At 42.6% G+C, this 21,698-nt stretch overlaps 1 protein-coding gene across 3 annotated transcripts in view; it reads right to left on the bottom strand.

Moving 5' to 3' along the window:
- The window catches only part of LOC139763493 (uncharacterized), a 120,384-nt gene that overhangs the window by 7,741 nt on the left and 90,945 nt on the right, over window positions 1–21,698 (bottom strand). For 2 of the 3 annotated variants that reach the window (XM_071689606.1, XM_071689607.1), the window contains one exon: window positions 417–728. The exons of the other annotated variant lie outside the window; for it this stretch is intronic. In XM_071689606.1, coding sequence (XP_071545707.1) covers window positions 417–728 — 312 coding nt within the window. The remainder of the gene's footprint in view (window positions 1–416; window positions 729–21,698) is intronic. 3 annotated transcript variants of the gene reach the window in all.

Here is a 21,698-nt window from a genome sequence, read left to right as displayed (position 1 = left end):
AGACTGCTAGCCCCATGAGCTCATCATTTACCTCCACACCTGACTGTGCACTAGAAACTGTGTTTGGCATCTTCTAAAAATTTATTATTCAATGGTATATTTTTTATAATGTCAGCTGGAGGTGTGCCATCAATATCCTTTCATCGAAATTGGTCCTGAGGTAATAATAAATATTTCAATAAATAATTTGAAACTTTCATAAGTACTAAAATTTTCAAACATTTTTCCACAAAATGCTTTACTTACCAGTAACAGCAGAGTAGTTTTACATACCAGTAACAGCAGAGTGAGTAGTTCCAATAACACAGTTCAGTTCAATTGTTGAAGGCCTCTCCAGTGGCACTTCTGTTATGTTAGTGTTTATGTGGCTTGGGCTGCTTATGGTATTAGCATTATCATTAATCAGTACATCTTACCATTTGTGGTAGCATCATGGATTGGCAAAGTGTTACTGAGGACTTTAATGGACTGCTCCACGAGTTCATCATTTACTGTCACATCTGTGACTGTGCGCTGGAAACTGAGTTCAGTGCCCTCTACAACATTTTTCATAAGTATATATTGTATAGTGTTTGGTGGTGAAATGCCATCAATATCCTTTGAGGTAAATGTTTCATCATCTATGAGAATGGCATCGAAATCTTCACCAGAGGCTGAGCAATTTAAGCGAAGCATCTTCTTGTCCCCAACTTTATGGGCAAATTCACATACAGGGAAGGTAGTGAAATCTAGATAAAAAAAAAAGTAAAAATCTTGAATCAACAAACCATTAAACATAATTCATAAGAGAATATAATATGTAAATGTTCTGTCACAGTCACCAATATATAAATAATGGGTGTGTGTGTGTGTGTGTGTGTGTGTGTGTGTGTGCGTGTGTGTGTGTAATTACGCTTTTGTACGTATGTACCTATTTGTACTACACAGGGAGGGAGTTTTATGCCCATGGAGCCTCATCTCTTGAACACTATGTACTACCACACGACCTCTTGAACTTATGTATGCTATCTGCATTAACCACGTCTTTAGTTGACCTGTCCCATTCATCCACCAATCATTTTATAAAAGTATTTCTTTATTTCCTAATGTAAAAGTTTCTTACTTAATTTCATGTTATGCCCTGTGGTTCCTCTACAGCTATATCTCTTAAAGATCTGTACATTGTCCACTTCATTAATCTCTCTAAAAAACTTAATGGACATGATCAAGTCATCCCTTAGTCTTCTCTCTTCAAAGGTGGGTAAATCTGAAGCCTCCATCCTTTTCCTGCAGCTTAGCTCCCTTGATACTGAAACAATCTTTGTTGTCCTTCTTTGGACAATCTCTATAAGTTCTCTGTGATTCTCTTGGGGTGGTAATCAAACCTGAGAAGCATATTCTGGTTTTGGCCTTATGTGGGGTGTGAATAAAGTGTGTGTTTGTGCATAAATGTTGAATTTTCAATTAGGTATTTGGTATAATCACCAATATCATTATGACAGAGTACTAAACACTGTCAAATACAAATTCAATGTGTAAAAATTTATGATATTATTCATGTACACTCATAGCATAAAAATCATCTTTACACCAGTTAATTACAGGTTTCAGGTATACCTGAGTAGGAAACATACACTTGAAGTGAAAGGTGCCAAACAGGAATACACCTGAAATACACTCAAGTTCCCATTTACACAGTTCTTTCACTTGCAATGAAAATATATCATTTCTCATTTCTTTCATCCTTACATCATATTATGTCACTTTGAAAGAGTAAAGTGTCTGTCACACTCCATTCATACAAATAGTTTTCCTTTCAGGCCTCACCATTGATAATGACGGCATCTAGTCATTCTCTGTAGCCTTCATGGGCTTTGCAAGTATTCTTTACAAATAGCAAGCCTTGAAAGTTGATATCACCTTGTCCACTGACTGGATTAAAGATGAAGGGTTTGTCAGAAATAGTACAATGATGTTCACACAAAGGTCCTGTACTGAGGGTGAATGACCAAGGGCATTATCAATAAAGAGAATCTTGAAACTTATATTCTCCTTTGCAAAATACTCCTTCAGCTCTCTGTGGAGCTTTGCAGCAAAATAATCATAAACAAACATTGCCTGTTATCCAACCCTTCAGGTTAGACTAATGATACAGTGGCAAAAATTGCTTTATGTATCCCTTAAGAGCCCTGGGATTCTCCAAATGGTAGATCATTAATGGTTTAAGCTTGCAATCACATTAGGTGTTGCCCCTCACAAACAGCATGATGCAATCCTCAGCATCTTTGAATCCTGGTGTAATCTTCTCTTCATGGAAAATGTATGTTATTAAAGGCATTCCCTCAAAATAATCTGGTCTTGTCCACATTAAAAATCTGCATAAGAGAATAACTAGGGATAGAGGAGAAAGAATAATTCCCACACATTTCCCGAGTGTCGTAAGAGCTGACTAAAGGGGACGGGAGCGGGAGGCTAAAAACCCTCCCCTCCTTGTATTTTAACTTTCTAAAAGGGAAAACAGAAAAAGGAGTCATGCGGGGAGTGCTCATCCTCCTTGAAGGCTGAGATTGGGGTGTCTAAATGTGTGTGCATGTATCAAAGATGAGAAAAAAAAGGAGAGATAGGTAGTATGTTTGAGGAAAGGAACATGGATGTTTTGGCTCTGAGTGAAACAAAACTCAAGGGTAAAGGGAAAGAGTGGTTTAGGAATGTCTTGGGAGTAAAGTCAGGAGCTGGTGAGAGGACAAGGGCAAAGGAAAGAGTAACACTACTCCTGAAACAGGAGTTGTGGGAGTATGTAATAGGTGTGAGAAAGTAAACTCTAGATTGATATGAGCATAACTGAAAGTGGATAGAGAGAGATGGGTGATTATTGGTGCCTATGCACCTGGTCATGAGTAGAAAGATCATGAGAGGCAAGTTTTTTGGGAGCAGCTGAGTGAGTGTGTTAACAGCTTTGATGCACGAGACCAGGTTATAGTAATGGGTGATTTGACTGCAAAGGTGAATAATGTGGCAGTTGAGGGAATACTTGGTGTACATGGGGTGTTCAGTGTTGTAAATGGAAATGGTGAAGAGCTTGTAGATTTATGTGCTGAAAAAGGACTAGTGATTGGGAATACCTGGTTTAAAAAGAGAGACATACATAAGTATACCTATGCAAGTAGGAGAGATGGTCAGAGAGCGTTATTGGATTACATATTAACTGACAGGCGTGTGAAAGAGAGACTTTTGGATATTCATGTGCTGAGAGGGGCAACTGGAGGGATGTCTGATCATTATCTTGTGGAGGCGAAGGTGAAGATTTGTGGAGGTTTTTAGAAAAGAGAGAATGTTGGGGTGAAAAGAGTGGTGAAAGTAAGTGAGCTTAGAAAGGAGGCTTGTGTGAGGAAGTACCAGGAGAGATTGAGTGCAGAATGGAAAAAAAGTGAAAGCAAATGAAGTAAGGGGAGTGAGGGAAGAATGGGATGTATTTAGGGAAGCAGTGATGGCTTGTGCAAAAGATGCTTGTGGCATGAGAAAGGCGGGAGGTGGGCAGATTAGAAAGATTAAAGAGTGGTGGGATGAAGAAGTAAGCTTGTTAGTGAAAGAGAAAAGAGAGGCATTTTGGACAATTTTTGCTGGGAAGTAGTGCAAATAACTGGAGATGTATAAAAGAAAGATGCAGGAGGTCAAGAGTAAGTTGCAAGAGGTGAAAAAGAAGGCAAATGAGAGGGGGTAACAGACAATCATTAAATTTTAGAGAGGATAAAAAGATGTTTTCGAAGTAAATAACGTGGGTAAGACAAGGGAACAAATGGGAGCATCGATGAAGGGGGCTAATGGCAAGGTAATAAGTAGCAGTGAAGCAAGAAGGAGATGGAGTGAGTATTTTGAAGGTTTGTTGAATGTGTTTGATGATGTGGCAGATATAGGGTGTTTTGGTCAAGGTGGTGTGCAAAGTGAAAGGGTAAAGGAGAATGGTTTGGTAAACAGAGAGGAGGTAGTGAAAGCTTTGCAGAAGATGAAAGCCAGCAAGGCGGCGGGTTTCGATGGTACTGCAGTGGAATTTATCAAAAAAGGGGGTGACTGTGTTGTTGACTGGCTGATAAGGATATTCAATGTATGTATGATTCATGGTGAAGTGCCTGAGGATTGGTGGAATGCATGCATAGTACCACTGTACAAAGGCAAAGGGGATAAAGGCGAGTGTTAAAATTACAGAGGTATAAGTTTGTTGAAGGGAAGGAGTAGCAATACTCCTGAAACAGGAGTTGTGGGAGTATGTGATAGAATGTAAGAAAGTAAATTCTCGATTAATATGGGTAAAATTGAAAGCTGATGGAGAGAGGTGGGTGATTATTGGTGCATATGCACCTGGGCATGAGAAGAAAGATCATGAGAGGCAAGTGTTTTGGGAGCAGCTAAATGAGTGTGTTAGCGGTTTTGATGCACGAGACCGGGTTATAGTGATGGGTGATTTGAATGCAAAGGTGAGTAATGTGGCAGTTGAGGGAATAATTGGTATGCATGGGGTGTTCAGTGTTGTAAATGGAAATGGTGAAGAGCTTGTAGATTTATGTGCTGAAAAAGGACTGATGATTGGGAATACCTGGTTTAAAAAGCGAGATATACATAAGTATACTTATGTAAGTAGGAGAGATGGCCAGAGAGCATTATTGGATTACGTGTTAATTGACAGGCGTGCGAAAGAGAGACTTTTGGATGTCAATGTGCTGAGAGGTGCAACTGGAGGGATGTCTGATCATTATCTTGTGGAGGCTAAGGTGAAGATTAGTATGGGTTTTCAGAAAAGAAGAGTGAATGTTGGGGTGAAGAAGGTGGTGAGAGTAAGTGAGCTTGGGAAGGAGACCTGTGTGAAGAAGTATCAGGAGAGACTGTGTACAGAATGGAAAAAGGTGAGAACAATGGAAGTAAGGGGAGTGGGGGAGGAATGGGATGTATTTAGGGAATCAGTGATGGATTGCGCAAAAGATGCTTGTGGCATGAGAAGAGTGGGAAGTGGGCTGTTTAGAAAGGGTAGTGAGTGGTGGGATGAAGAAGTAAGAGTATTAGTGAAAGAGAAGAGAGAGGCATTTGGACGATTTTTGCAGGGAAAAAATGCAATTGAGTGGGAGAAGTATAAAAGAAAGAGACAGGAGGTCAAGAGAAAGGTGCAAGAGGTGAAAAAAAGGGCAAATGAGAGTTGGGGTGAGAGACTATCATTAAATTTTAGGGAGAATAAAAAGATGTTCTGGAAGGAGGTAAATAGGGTGCGTAAGACAAGGGAGCAAATGGGAACTTCAGTGAAGGGCGTAAATGGGGAGGTGATAACAAGTAGTGGTGATGTGAGAAGGAGATGGAATGAGTATTTTGAAGGTTTGTTGAATGTGTCTGATGACAGAGTGGCAGATATAGGGTGTTTGGGTCGAGGTGGTGTGCAAAGTGAGAGGGTTAGGGAAAATGATTTGGTAAACAGAGAAGAGGTAGTAAAAGCTTTGCGGAAGATGAAAGCCGGCAAGGCAGCAGGTTTGGATGGTATTGCTGTGGAATTTATTAAAAAAGGGGGTGACTGTATTGTTGACTGGTTGGTAAGGTTATTTAATGTATGTATGACTCATGGTGAGGTGCCTGAGGATTGGCGGAATGCGTGCATAGTGCCATTGTACAAAGGCAAAGGGGATAAGAGTGAGTGCTCAAATTACAGAGGTATAAATTTGTTGAGTATTCCTGGTAAATTATATGGGAGGGTATTAATTGAGAGGGTGAAGGCATGTACAGAGCATCAGATTGGGGAAGAGCAGTGTGGTTTCAGAAGTGGTAGAGGATGTGTGGATCAGGTGTTTGCTTTGAAGAATGTATGTGAGAAATACTTAGAAAAGCAAATGGATTTGTATGTAGCATTTATGGATCTGGAGAAGGCATATGATAGAGTTGATAGAGATGCTCTGTGGAAGGTATTAAGAATATATGGTGTGGGAGGCAAGTTGTTAGAAGCAGTGAAAAGTTTTTATCGAGGATGTAAGGCATGTGTACGTGTAGGAAGAGAGGAAAGTGATTGGTTCTCAGTGAATGTAGGTTTGCGGCAGGGGTGTGTGATGTCTCCATGGTTGTTTAATTTGTTTATGGATGGGGTTGTTAGGGAGGTAAATGCAAGAGTCTTGGAAAGAGGGGCAAGTATGAGGTCTGTTGGGGATGAGAGAGCTTGGGAAGTGAGTCAGTTGTTGTTCGCTGATGATACAGCGCTGGTGGCGGATTCAGGTGAGAAACTGCAGAAGCTGGTGACGGAGTTTGGTAAAGTGTGTGGAAGAAGAAAGTTAAGAGTAAATGTGAATAAGAGCAAGGTTATTAGGTACAGTAGGGTTGAGGGTCAAGTCAATTGGGAGGTGAGTTTGAATGGTGAAAAACTGGAGGAAGTGAAGTGTTTTAGATATCTGGGAGTGGATCTGTCAGCGGATGGAACCATGGAAGCGGAAGTGGATCATAGGGTGGGGGAGGGGGCGAAAATTTTGGGAGCCTTGAAAAATGTGTGGAAGTCGAGAACATTATCCCGGAAAGCAAAAATGGGTATGTTTGAAGGATTAGTAGTTCCAACAATGTTGTATGGTTGCGAGGCGTGGGCTATGGATAGAGTTGTGCGCAGGAGGATGGATGTGCTGGAAATGAGATGTTTGAGGATAATGTGTGGTGTGAGGTGGTTTGATCGAGTAAGTAACGTAAGGGTAAGAGAGATGTGTGGAAATAAAAAGAGCGTGGTTGAGAGAGCAGAAGAGGGTGTTTTAAAATGGTTTGGGCACATGGAGAGAATGAGTGAGGAAAGATTGACCAAGAGGATATATGTGTCGGAGGTGGAGGGAACGAGGAGAAGAGGGAGACCAAATTGGAGGTGGAAAGATGGAGTGAAAAAGATTTTGTGTGATCGGGGCCTGAACATGCAGGAGGGTGAAAGGAGGGCAAGGAATAGAGTGAATTGGAGCGATGTGGTATACAGGGGTTGACGTGCTGTCAGTGGATTGAATCAAGGCATGTGAAGCGTCCGGGGTAAACCATGGAAAGCTGTGTAGGTATGTATATTTGTGTGTGTGGACGTGTGTATGTACATGTGTATGGGGGGGGTTGGGCCATTTCTTTCGTCTGTTTCCTTGCGCTACCTCGCAAACGCGGGAGACAGCGACAAAGTATAAAAAAAAAAAAAAAAAAAAAAAAAAGTTTGTTGAGTATTCCAGGGAAATTATATGGGAGAGTATTGATAGAGAGGGTAAAGGCATGTACAGAGCATCAGATTGGGGAAGAGTAGTGTGGTTTCAGAAGTGGTAGAGGATGTGTGGATCAGGTGTTTGCTTTGAAGAATGTATGTGAGAAATACTTAGAAAAACAAATGGATTTGTATGTGGCATTTATGGATCTGGAGAGGGCATATGACAGAGTTGATAGAGATGCTCTGTGGAAGGTATTAAGAGTATATGGTGTGGAGGTAAGCTGCTTGAAGCAGTGAAAAGTTTTTATCAAGGATGTAAGGCATGTGTACGTGTAGGAAGAGAGAAAAGTGATTGGTTCCCAGTGAATGTCGGTTTGCGGCAGGGGTGCGTGATGTTTCCATGGTTGTTTAATTTGTTTATGGACGGGGTTGTTAGCGAGGTGAATGCAATAATTTTGGAGAGAGGGGCAAGTATGCAGTCTGTTGTGGATGAGAGGGCTTGGGAAGTGAGTCAGTTGTTGTTCACTGATGATACAGCACTGGTGGCTGATTCAAAAGAGAAACTGCAGAAGTTGGTAAATGATTTTATTAAAGCATGTGAAAGAAGAAAGCCGAGAGTAAATGTGAATAGGAGCAAATTATTAGGTTCAGTAGGGTTGAGGGACAAGTAAATTGGGAGGTAAGTTTGAATGGAGAAAAACTGGAGGAAGTGAAGTGTTTTAGATATCTGGGAGTGGATTTGGCAATGGATGGAACCATATATATATATATATATATATATATATATATGATGAAGCCATGGGTGTCCTGTGCTCTGACACACAATTGTATTAACCCTATTGGTGCCCAGGATACTGGCTGCAGAGTATATTTGAGCGAGGGTGAGCTCCACGTGCTGGAGGTGGGGCCCCAGGATGGTCTCTCCCGCTTCCAGTGTCGCACCCTCCACCAGCTGACCAGCCGGACCCAGCTGTCCCGCACACCAGCTAGGATCATCATCACAGTATAAAGGTCTGAAGGCAAGACCGATTTCGACGATGAAGGCCTGCACTGTGGCTAAGAGATTGACTTGAGGAGGCAGAAGTGATATTGTGACAGTGATTGTGTCAGCGTCGCGTCGCCTCGCCGCAGTGTATCGAGACAGACTTCCCCAGAACTTTTAAAGGGGAAGTAAATGTTTATAGTTGTGTTACTGGAGTGATAGTTTTCATGCATGGTGTTTTTGACAAGAAAATAGTGAAGTTGGAGAAAAATGTAGCTTAGACACTGAAGCTTATTGATACAGTGGTGAAATTGATGAGAACTGCTATTGACGTTTGTGTGAATAAATTGTACATTTCCTTTTCCATAGCCAGAGGTTGAACCATTATGTGACACTCATTTTTTCATTCATTTCAAGCTAAAAGTTTGTTTTCTAAATTGTTTCTTACATTTTTCATATGTATATATATGTATGTGTGTGTGTGTGTGTGTGTGTGTGTGCGTATGTGTGTGTATGTGTGTGTGTGTGTATATGTATATATATATGTATATTATCCCTGGGGATAGGGGTGAAAGAATACTTCCCACGTATTCCTCGCGTGTCGTAGAAAGCGACTAGAGGGGACGGGAGCGGGGGGCCGGAAATCCTCCCCTCCTTGTATTAACTTTCTAAAATGGGAAACAGAAGAAGGAGTCACGCGGGGAGTGATCATCCTCCTCGAAGGCTCAGAGTGGGGTGCCTAAATGTGTGTGGATGTAACCAAGATGTGAAAAAAGGAGAGATAGGTAGTATGTTTGAGGAAAGGAACCTGGATGTTTTGGCTCTGAGTGAAACGAAGCTCAAGGGTAAAGGGGAAGAGTGGTTTGGAAATGTCTGGGGAGTGAAGTCAGGGGTTAGTGAGAGGACAAGAGCAAGGGAAGGAGTAGCAATACTCCTGAAACAGGAGTTGTGGGAGTATGTGATAGAATGTAAGAAAGTAAATTCTCGATTAATATGGGTAAAATTGAAAGTTGATGGAGAGAGGTGGGTGATTATTGGTGCATATGCACCTGGGCATGAGAAGAAAGATCATGAGAGGCAAGTGTTTTGGGAGCAGCTAAATGAGTGTGTTAGCGGTTTTGATGCACGAGACCGGGTTATAGTGATGGGTGATTTGAATGCAAAGGTGAGTAATGTGGCAGTTGAGGGAATAATTGGTATGCATGGGGTGTTCAGTGTTGTAAATGGAAATGGTGAAGAGCTTGTAGATTTATGTGCTGAAAAAGGACTGATGATTGGGAATACCTGGTTTAAAAAGCGAGATATACATAAGTATACTTATGTAAGTAGGAGAGATGGCCAGAGAGCGTTATTGGATTACGTGTTAATTGACAGGCGTGCGAAAGAGAGACTTTTGGATGTTAATGTGCTGAGAGGTGCAACTGGAGGGATGTCTGATCATTATCTTGTGGAGGCTAAGGTGAAGATTAGTATGGGTTTTCAGAAAAGAGGAGTGAATGTTGGGGTGAAGAAGGTGGTGAGAGTAAGTGAGCTTGGGAAGGAGACCTGTGTGGGGAAGTACCAGGAGAGACTGTGTACAGAATGGAAAAAGGTGAGAACAATGGAAGTAAGGGGAGTGGGGGAGGAATGGGATGTATTTAGGGAATCAGTGATGGATTGCGCAAAAGATGCTTGTGGCATGAGAAGAGTGGGAGGTGGGCTGTTTAGAAAGGGTAGTGAGTGGTGGGATGAAGAAGTAAGAGTATTAGTGAAAGAGAAGAGAGAGGCATTTGGACGATTTTTGCAGGGAAAAAATGCAATTGAGTGGGAGAAGTATAAAAGAAAGAGACAGGAGGTCAAGAGAAAGGTGCAAGAGGTGAAAAAAAGGGCAAATGAGAGTTGGGGTGAGAGACTATCAGTAAATTTTAGGGAGAATAAAAAGATGTTCTGGAAGGAGGTAAATAGGGTGCGTAAGACAAGGGAGCAAATGGGAACTTCAGTGAAGGGCGTAAATGGGGAGGTGATAACAAGTAGTGGTGATGTGAGAAGGAGATGGAATGAGTATTTTGAAGGTTTGTTGAATGTGTCTGATGACAGAGTGGCAGGTATAGGGTGTTTTGGACGAGGTGGTGTGCAAAGTGAGAGGGTTAGGGAAAATGATTTGGTAAACAGAGAAGAGGTAGTAAAAGCTTTGCGGAAGATGAAAGCCGGCAAGGCAGCAGGTTTGGATGGTATTGCAGTGGAATTTATTAAAAAAGGGGGTGACTGTATTGTTGACTGGTTGGTAAGGTTATTTAATGTATGTATGACTCATGGTGAGGTGCCTGAGGATTGGCGGAATGCGTGCATAGTGCCATTGTACAAAGGCAAAGGGGATAAGAGTGAGTGCTCAAATTACAGAGGTATAAGTTTGTTGAGTATTCCTGGTAAATTATATGGGAGGGTATTGATTGAGAGGGTGAAGGCATGTACAGAGCATCAGATTGGGGAAGAGCAGTGCGGTTTCAGAAGTGGTAGAGGATGTGTGGATCAGGTGTTTGCCTTGAAGAATGTATGTGAGAAATACTTAGAAAAGCAAATGGATTTGTATGTAGCATTTATGGATCTGGAGAAGGCATATGATAGAGTTGATAGAGATGCTCTGTGGAAGGTATTAAGAATATATGGTGTGGGAGGCAAGTTGTTAGAAGCAGTGAAAAGTTTTTATCGAGGATGTAAGGCATGTGTACGTGTAGGAAGAGAGGAAAGTGATTGGTTCTCAGTGAATGTAGGTTTGCGGCAGGGGTGTGTGATGTCTCCATGGTTGTTTAATTTGTTTATGGATGGGGTTGTTAGGGAGGTAAATGCAAGAGTCCTGGAAAGAGGGGCAAGTATGAAGTCTGTTGGGGATGAGAGAGCTTGGGAAGTGAGTCAGTTGTTGTTCGCTGATGATACAGCGCTGGTGGCTGATTCATGTGAGAAACTGCAGAAGCTGGTGACGGAGTTTGGTAAAGTGTGTGGAAGAAGAAAGTTAAGAGTAAATGTGAATAAGAGCAAGGTTATTAGGTACAGTAGGGTTGAGGGTCAAGTCAATTGGGAGGTGAGTTTGAATGGAGAAAAACTGGAGGAAGTGAAGTGTTTTAGATATCTGGGAGTGGATCTGTCAGCGGATGGAACCATGGAAGCGGAAGTGGATCATAGGGTGGGGGAGGGGGCGAAAATTTTGGGAGCCTTGAAAAATGTGTGGAAGTCGAGAACATTATCTCGGAAAGCAAAAATGGGTATGTTTGAAGGAATAGTGGTTCCAACAATGTTGTATGGTTGCGAGGCGTGGGCTATGGATAGAGTTGTGCGCAGGAGGATGGATGTGCTGGAAATGAGATGTTTGAGGACAATGTGTGGTGTGAGGTGGTTTGATCGAGTAAGTAACGTAAGGGTAAGAGAGATGTGTGGAAATAAAAAGAGCGTGGTTGAGAGAGCAGAAGAGGGTGTTTTGAAATGGTTTGGGCACATGGAGAGAATGAGTGAGGAAAGATTGACCAAGAGGATATATGTGTCGGAGGTGGAGGGAACGAGGAGAAGAGGGAGACCAAATTGGAGGTGGAAAGATGGAGTGAAAAAGATTTTGTGTGATCGGGGCCTGAACATGCAGGAGGGTGAAAGGAGGGCAAGGAATAGAGTGAATTGGAGCGATGTGGTATACAGGGGTTGACGTGCTGTCAGTGGATTGAATCAAGGCATGTGAAGCGTCTGGGGTAAACCATGGAAAGCTGTGTAGGTATGTATATTTGCGTGTGTGGACGTGTGTATGTACATGTGTATGGGGGGGGGGGGGTTTGGGCCATTTCTTTCGTCTGTTTCCTTGCGCTACCTCGCAAACGCGGGAGACAGCGACAAAGTATAAAAAAAAAAAAAAAAAAAAAAATATATATATATATATATATATATATATATGTGTGTGTGTGCATGCATGGGCGTTTATGTATATACATGTGTATGTGGGTGGGTTGGGCCATTCTTTCGTCTGTCTCCTTGCGCTGCCTCACTAACACAGGAGACAGTGACTAAGTATAATAAATGTCAATAAAACATATTCATATTTCCTTATTGTGGCAGGGGTCCATGGTGTCTCCATAGTTGTTTAATTTGTTTATGGATGGGGTTGCTAGGGAGGTGAATGCAAGAGTTTTGGAGAGAGGGGCAAATATGCAGTCTGTTGTGGATGAGACGGCTTGGGAAGTGAGTCAGTTGTTGTTCGCTGATGATACAGCGCTGATGGCTGATTCAGGTGAGAAACTCCAGGAGCTGGTGACTGAGTTTGGTAAAGTGTGTGAAAGAAGAAAGCTGAGAGTAAATGTGAATAAGAGTAAGGTTATCAAGTACAGTAGGGTTGAGGGACAAGTCAAGTGGAAGGTAAGTTTGAATGTAGAAAAACTGGAGTAATGGAAGTGTTTTAGATACCTGGGAGTGGATTTGGCAGCAGATGGAACCAAGGAAGCGGAAGTGAGTCACAGGGTGGGGGAGGGGGCGAAGGTTCTGGGAACATTGAAGAATGTGTGGAAGGTGAGAACAGTATCTTGGAAAGCAAAAATGGGTATGTTTGAAGGAATGGTGGTTCCAACAATGTTATATGGTTGCGAAGCGTGGGTTGTAGATAGAGCTGCGCGGAGGAGGGTGGATGTGTTAGAAATGAGATGATTGAGGACAATATGTGGTGTGAGGTGGTTTGATCAAGTAAGTAATAATAGGGTAAGAGAGATGTGTGGTAATAAAAAGAGTGTTTGAGAGAGCAGAAGAGGGTGTTTTGAAATGGTTTAGTCACATGGAGAGAATGAGTGAGGAAAGATTGACCAAGAGGATATATGTGTCAGAGGTGGAGGGCACGAGGAGAAGTGGGAGACCAAATTGGAGGTGGAAAGATGGAGTGAAAAAGATTTTGAGTGATTGGGGCCTGAACATGCAGGAAGGTGAAAGGCGTGCAAGGAATAGAGTGAATTGGAATGATGTGGTATACTGGGGTCGATGTGCTGTCAATGGATTGAACCAGGGCATGCGAGGCATCTGGGGTAAACCATGGAAAGTTCTGTGGGGCCTGTATGTGGAAAGGGAGCTGTGGTTTCAGTGCATTATACATGACAGCTAGAGACTGAGTGGTTTGGGAATGTCTTGGGAGTAAAGTCAGGGGTTAGTGAGAGGACAAGAGCAAGGGAAGGAGTAGCAGTACTCCTGAAACAGGAGTTGTGGGAGTATGTGATAGAATGTAAGAAAGTAAATTCTCGATTAATATGGGTAAAACTGAAAGTTCATGGAGAGAGATGGGTGATTATTGGTGCATATGCACCTGGGCATGAGAAGAAAGATCATGAGAGGCAAATGTTTTGGGAGCAGCTGAATGAGTGTGTTAGTGGTTTTGATGCACGAGACCGGGTTATAGTGATGGGTGATTTGAATGCAAAGGTGAGTAATGTGGCAGTTGAGGGAACAATTGGTATACATGGGGTGTTCAGTGTTGTAAATGGAAATGGTGAAGAGCTTGTAGATTTATGTGCTGAAAAAGGACTGGTGATTGGGAATACCTGGTTTAAAAAGCGAGATATACATAAGTATACGTATGTAAGTAGGAGAGATGGCCAGAGAGCGTTATTGGATTACATGTTAATTGACAGGCGTGCGAAAGGGAGACTTTTGGATGTTAATGTGCTGAGAGGTGCAACTGGAGGGATGTCTGATCATTATCTTGTGGAGGCTAAGGTGAAGATTTGTATGGGTTTTCAGAAAAGAAGAGTGAATGTTGGGGTGAAGAGGGTGGTGAGAGTAAGTGAGCTTGGGAAGGAGACTTGTGTGAGGAAGTACCAGGAGAGACTGAGTACAGAATGGAAAAAGGTGAGAACAATGGAAGTAAGGGGAGTGGGGGAGGAATGGGATGTATTTAGGGAATCAGTGATGGAGTGCGCAAAAGATGCTTGTGGCATGAGAAGAGTGGGAGGTGGGTTGATTAGAAAGGGTAGTGAGTGGTGGGATGAAGTAAGATTATTAGTGAAAGAGAAGAGAGAGGCATTTGGACGATTTTTGCAGGGAAAAAATGCAATTGAGTGGGAGATGTATAAAAGAAAGAGACAGGAGGTCAAGAGAAAGGTGCAAGAGGTGAAAAAGAGGGCAAATGAGAGTTGGGGTGAGAGAGTATCATTAAATTTTAGGGAGAATAAAAAGATGTTCTGGAAGGAGGTAAATAAAGTGCGTAAGACAAGGGAGCAAATGGGAACTTCAGTGAAGGGCACAAATGGGGAGGTGATAACAAGTAGTGGTGATGTGAGAAGGAGATGGAGTGAGTATTTTGAAGGTTTGTTGAATGTGTTTGATGATAGAGTGGCAGATATAGGGTGTTTTGGTCGAGGTGGCGTGCAAAGTGAGAGGGTTAGGGAAAATGATTTGGTAAACAGAGAAGAGGTAGTAAAAGCTTTGCGGAAGATGAAAGCCGGCAAGGCAGCAGGTTTGGATGGTATTGCAGAGGAATTTATTAAAAAAGGGGGTGACTGTATTATTGACTGGTTGGTAAGGTTATTTAATGTATGTATGACTCATGGTGAGGTGCCTGAGGATTGGCGGAATGCGTGCATAGTGCCATTGTACAAAGGCAAAGGGGATAAGAGTGAGTGCTCAAATTACAGAGGTATAAGTTTGTTGAGTATTCCTGGTAAATTATATGGGAGGGTATTGATTGAGAGGGAGAAGGCATGTACAGAGCATCAGATTGGGGAACAGCAGTGTGGTTTCAGAAGTGGTAGAGGATGTGTGGATCAGGTGTTTGCTTTGAAGAATGTATGTGAGAAATACTTAGAAAAGCAAATGAATTTGTATGTAGCATTTATGGATCTGGAGAAGGCATATGATAGAGTTGATAGAGATGCTGTGTGGAAGGTATTAAGAATATATGGTGTGGGAGGCAAGTTGTTAGAAGCAGTGAAAAGTTTTTATCGAGGATGTAAGGCATGTGTACGTGTAGGAAGAGAGGAAAGTGATTGGTTCTCAGTGAATGTAGGTTTGCGGCAGGGGTGTATGATGTCTCCATGGTTGTTTAATTTGTTTATGGATGGGGTTGTTAGGGAGGTGAATGCAAGAGTTTTGGAAAGAGGGGCAAGTATGATGTCTGTTGGGGATGAGAGAGCTTGGGAAGTGAGTCAGTTGTTGTTCGCTGATGATACAGTGCTGGTGGCTGATTCATGTGAGAAACTGCAGAAGCTGGTGACTGAGTTTGGTAAAGTGTGTGAAAGAAGAAAGTTAAGAGTAAATGTGAATAGGTACAGTAGGGTTGAGGGTCAAGTCAATTGGGAGGTAAGTTTGAATGGAGAAAAACTGGAGGAAGTAAAGTGTTTTAGATATCTGGGAGTGGATCTGGCAGTGGATGGAACCATGGAGGCGGAAGTGGATCATAGGGTGGGGGAGGGGGCGAAAATTCTGGGAGCCTTGAAGAATGTGTGGAAGTCGAGAACATTATCTCGGAAAGCAAAAATGGCTATGTTTCAAGGAATAGTGGTTCCAACAATGTTGTATGGTTGCGAGGCGTGGGCTATGGATCGAGTTGTGCGCAGGAGGATGGATGTGCTGGAAATGAGATGTTTGAGGACAATGTGTGGTGTGAGGTGGTTTGATTGAGTAAGTAATGTAAGGGTAAGAGAGATGTGTGGAAATAAAAAGAGCGTGGTAGAGAGAGCAGAAGAGTGTGTTTTGAAATGGTTTGGGCACATGGAGAGAATGAGTGAGGAAAGATTGACCAAGAGGATATATGTGTCGGAGGTGGAGGGAACGAGGAGAAGTGGGAGACCAAATTGGAGGTGGAAAGATGGAGTGAAAAAGATTTTGAGTGATTGGGGCCTGAACATGCAGGAGGGTAAAAGGCGGGCAAGGAATAGAGTGAATTGGATCGATGTGGTATACCGGGGTCAACGTGCTGTCAAGGGATTGAGTCAGGCCATGTGAAGCGTCTGGGGTAAACCATTGAAAGTTGTGTGGGGCCTGGATGTGGAAAGGGAGCTGTGGTTTCGGGCATTATTGCATGACAGCTAGAGACTGAGTGTGAACGAATGTGGCCTTTGTTGTCTTTACCTAGCGCTACCTCGCACACATGAGGGGAGAGGGGGATGTTATTCCATGTGTGGCGAGGTGGCGATGGGAATGAGTAAAGGCAGACAGTGTGAATTGTGTGCATGTGTATATATGTATATGTCTGTGTGTGTATATATATGTGTACATTGAGATGTATGGGTATGTATATTTGCGTGTGGGGACGTGTATGTATATACATGTGTATGGGGGTTGGTTGGGCCATTTCTTTCATCTGTTTCCTTGCGCTACCTCGCAAACGCGGGAGACAGCGACAAAGCACATACATTCTTCAAAGCAAACACCTGATCCACACATTCTCTACCACTTCTGAAACCACACTGCTCTTCCCCAATCTGATGCTCTGTATATCCCTTCACCCTCTCAATCAATACCCTCCCATATAATTTACCAGGAATACTCAACAAACTTATACCTCTGTAATTTGAGCACTCACTCTTATCCCCTTTGCCTTTATACAATGGCACTATGCACGCATTCCGCCAATCCTCAGGCACCTCACCATGAATCATACATACATTAAATAACCTTACCAACCAGTCAACAATACAGTCACCCCCTTTTTTAATAAATTCCACCACTACTTGTTATCACCTCCTTATTAGCCCCCTTCACTGAAGTTCTCATTTGCCCTCTTTTTCACCTCTTGCACCTTTCTCTTGACCTCCTGTCTCTTTCTTTTATACATCTCCCACTCATTTGCATTTTTTCCCTGCAAAAATTGTCCAAATGCCTCTCTCTTCTCTTTCACTAATAATCTTACTTCTTCATCCCACCACTCACTACCCTTTCTAATCAACCCACCTCCCACGCTTCTCATGCCACAAGCATCTTTTGCGCAAGCCATCACTGCTTCCCTAAATACATCCCATTCCATTCTGTACTCAGTCTCTCCTGGTACTTCCTCACACAAGTCTCCTTCCCAAGCTCACTCACTCTCACCACCATCTTCCCCCCAACATTCTCTCTTCTTTTCTGAAAACCCATACAAATCTTCACCTTTGCCTCCACAAGATAATGATTAGACATCCCTCCAGTTGCACCTCTCAGCACATTAACATCCAAAAGTCTCTCTTTCGCGCGCCTGTCAATTAACACGTAATCCAATAACGCTCTCTGGCCATCTCTCCTACTTACATACGTATACTTATGTATATCTCGCTTTTTAAACCAGGTATTCCCAATCACCAGTCCTTTTTCAGCACATAAATCTACAAGCTCTTCACCATTTCCATTTACAACACTGAACACCCCATGTATACCAACAATCATTCCCTCAACTGCCACATTACTCACCTTTGCATTCAAATCACCCATCACTATAACCCGGTCTCGTGCATCAAAACCACTAACACACTCATTCAGCTGCTCCCAAAACACTTGCCTCTCATGATCTTTCTTCTCATGCCTATATATATATATATATATATATATATATATATATATATATATATATATATATATATATATATATATATATATTTTTTTTTTTATTTATACTTTGTCGCTGTCTCCCGCGTTTGCGAGGTAGCGCAAGGAAACAGATGAAAGAAATGGCCCAACCCCCCCCATACACATGTATATACATACGTCCACACACGCAAATATACATACCTACACAGCTTTCCATGGTATACCCCAGACACTTCACATGCCTTGATTCAATCCACTGACAGCACGTCAACCCCGGTATACCACATCGCTCCAATTCACTCTATTGCTTGCCCTCCTTTCACCCTCCTGCATGTTCAGGCCCCGATCACACAAAATCTTTTTCACTCCATCTCTCCACCTCCAATTTGGTCTCCCTCTTCTCCTCGTTCCCTCCACCTCCGACACATATATCCTCTTGGTCAATCTTTCCTCACTCATTCTCTCCATGTGCCCAAACCATTTCAAAACACCCTCTTCTGCTCTCTCAACCACGCTCTTTTTATTTTCACACATCTCTCTTACCCTTACGTTACTTACTCGATCAAACCACCTCACACCACACATTGTCCTCAAACATCTCATTTCCAGCACATCCATCCTCCTGCACACAACTCTATCCATAGCCCACGCCTCGCAACCATACAACATTGTTGGAACCACTATTCCTTCAAACATAGCCATTTTTGCTTTCCGAGATAATGTTCTCGACTTCCACACATTCTTCAAGGCTCCCAGAATTTTCGCCCTCTCCCCCACCCTATGATCCACTTCCGCTTCCATGGTTCCATATATATATATATATATATATATATATATATATATATATATATATATATATATATATATATATATATATATATTTTTTTATACTTTGTCGCTGTCTCCCGCGTTTGCGAGGTAGCGCAAGGAAACAGACGAAAGAAATGGCCCAACCCCCCCTATACACATGTACATACACACGTCCACACACGCAAATATACATACCTACACAGCTTTCCATGGTTTACCCCAGACGCTTCACATGCCTTGATTTAATCCACTGACAGCACGTCAACCCCTGTATACCACATCGCTCCAATTCACTCTATTCCTTGCCCTCCTTTCACCCTCCTGCATGTTCAGGCCCCGATCACACAAAATCTTTTTCACTCCATCTTTCCACCTCCAATTTGGTCTCCCTCTTCTCCCCGTTCCCTCCACCTCCGACACATATATCCTCTTGGTCAACCTTTCCTCACTCATTCTCTCCATGTGCCCAAACCATTTCAAAACACCCTCTTCTGCTCTCTCAACCACGCTCTTTTTATTTCCACACATCTCTCTTACCCTTACGTTACTTACTCGATCAAACCACCTCACACCACACATTGTCCTCAAACATCTCATTTCCAGCACATCCATCCTCCTGCGCACAACTCCATCCATAGCCCACGCCTCGCAACCATACAACATTGTTGGAACCACTATTCCTTCAAACATACCCATTTTTGCTTTCCGAGATAATGTTCTCGACTTCCACACATTCTTCAAGGCTCCCAAAATTTTCGCCCCCTCCCCCACCCTATGATCCACTTCCACTTCCATGGTTCCATCCGCTGCCAGATCCACTCCCAGATATCTAAAACACTTCACTTCCTCCAGTTTTTCTCCATTCAAACTCACCTCCCAATTGACTTGGCCCTCAACCCTACTGTACCTTGCTCTTATTCACATTTACTCTTAACTTTCTTCTTCCACACACTTTACCAAACTCAGTCACCAGCTTCTGCAATTTCTCACATGAATCAGCCACCAGCGCTGTATCATCAGCGAACAACAACTGACTCACTTCCCAAGCTCTCTCATCCACAACAGACTTCATACTTGCCCCTCTTTCCAAAACTCTTGCATTTACCTCCCTAACAACCCCATCCATAAACAAATTAAACAACCATGGAGACATCACACACCCCTGCCGCAAACCTACGTTCACTGAGAACCAATCACTTTCCTCTCTTCCTACACGTACACATGCCTTACATCCTCAATAAAAACTTTTCACTGCTTCTAACAACTTGCCTCCCACACCATATATTCTTAATACCTTCCACAGAGCATCTCTATCAACTCTATCATATGCCTTCTCCAGATCCATACATGCTACATACAAATCCATTTGCTTTTCTAAGTATTTCTCACATGCATTCTTCAAAGCAAACACCTGATCAACACATCCTCTACCACTTCTGAAACCACACTGCTCTTCCCCAATCTGATGCTCTGTACATGCCTTCACCCTCTCAATCAATACCCTCCCATATAATTTACCAGGAATACTCAACAAACTTATACCTCTGTAATTTGAGCACTCAAATATATATATTTTTTTTTTTTTTTTTTTTTTCAAACTATTCGCCATTTCCTGTGTTAGCAAGGTAGCGTTAAGAACAGAGGACTGGGCCTCTGAGGGAATATTCTCACCTGGCCACCTTCTCTGTTCCTTCTTTTGGAAAAAAAAAAAAGAGAGAGAGGGGAGGATTTCCAGCCCCCCGCTCCCTTCCCTTTTACTCGCCTTCTACAACATGCAGGGAATATGTGGGAAGTATTCTTTCTCCCTTATCCCCAGGGACAATATACATTTTTCTGTATTTCATTTTATTATACTTTGTTGCTGTCTCCCGCGTTAGCGAGGTAGCACAAGGAAATGGACGAAAAAATGGCCCAACCCACCCACACAAACATGTACATACATAAACGCCTACACATGCACATATACATACCTATACATTTCAACGTATACATACATATACATACACAGACATATAAATATATATATATACGCATGTATATATTCATAATGATGCCTTCATCCATTCCTGTTGCCACCCCAACACACATGAAATGGCACCCCCTTCCCCCCGTGCCTGCACACAAGGTAGCGCCAAGACAACAAAGGCCACATTCGTTCACACTCAGTCTCTAGCTGTTATGTGTAATGCACCAAAACCATAGCTCCCTTTCCACATTCAGGCCCTACAAAACTTTCCATGGTTTATTCCAGACCCTTCACATGCCCTGGTTCAATCCATTGACAGCACGTCAACCCCGGTATACCACATAGTTCTAATTCACTCTATTCCTTGTACGCCTTTCACCCTCCTGTATGTTCAGACCCCGATTGCTCAAAATACTTTTCACTCCATCCTTCCACCTCCAATTTGGTCTTCTGCTTCTCCTTGTTCCCTCCACCTCTGTCACATATATCCTCTTTGTCAATCTTTCCTCACTCATTCTCTCAATGTGTCCAAACCGTTTCAACACACCCTTTTCTGCTCTCTGCCCTATCCACAATTTGGCTCCACAGACCTTTCTGTGATTTCCTCTGGTAGCTTCATATACTCGCCTTAAGTCCACAGACAGCATGTCACCCAATGAACACCGCATTACTCCAATTCACTCTATCCCATGCATGCTTTTCACCCTCTTGTACATTCAAGCCCTGAGCTTTCAAAATATTTTTTCACTTCATCCCTCCTTCACCAATTTGGTCTCCCCCTTTTTATCCCCAATGCTTCTGATGTATGTCCTCTATGTCAACCTCCCCTCAACTATTCTCTCTATATGTCCAAACTATTTCAGCACGTCCTCCTCAGCTCTCTAATCCACAATCCTATAAAAATACCTCTCTCTTACCTTTATATTACCTGCTCAAGTCAAACCACCTCACATCATCCACTGTCCTCAAACACACCTTTTCTAACACCACCCTTCTCCACACATTCTCATCTATAGTCCATGCCTTGCATCCATACAACATTTCTAGGACTACTATACCTTTAAACACACCCATTTTTGTCCCTGTAGATAACAAACTTTCTTTCCACGCACCCCTAAATGCTCCAGAACCTTCTCCTCCTCAACCTCCTTCTGACTCACTTCTGCTTTCATGGTTCCACTTGCTAATGTGTCCACTCCCAGGTATCTAAAACACTTCACCTCCCAACATTTTTTCCATTCAAACTCACATTCCACCTCATCTGTTCCCTTTGCAATGCTAAGCTTAATATC

The sequence above is a fragment of the Panulirus ornatus genome, chromosome 47 (genome assembly GCF_036320965.1).
Source record: "Panulirus ornatus isolate Po-2019 chromosome 47, ASM3632096v1, whole genome shotgun sequence".
NCBI lineage: Eukaryota > Metazoa > Arthropoda > Malacostraca > Decapoda > Palinuridae > Panulirus > Panulirus ornatus.
The sequence above is the reverse complement of the archived record's forward strand: the minus strand, read 5'-3'. Positions and strand labels throughout refer to the sequence as shown.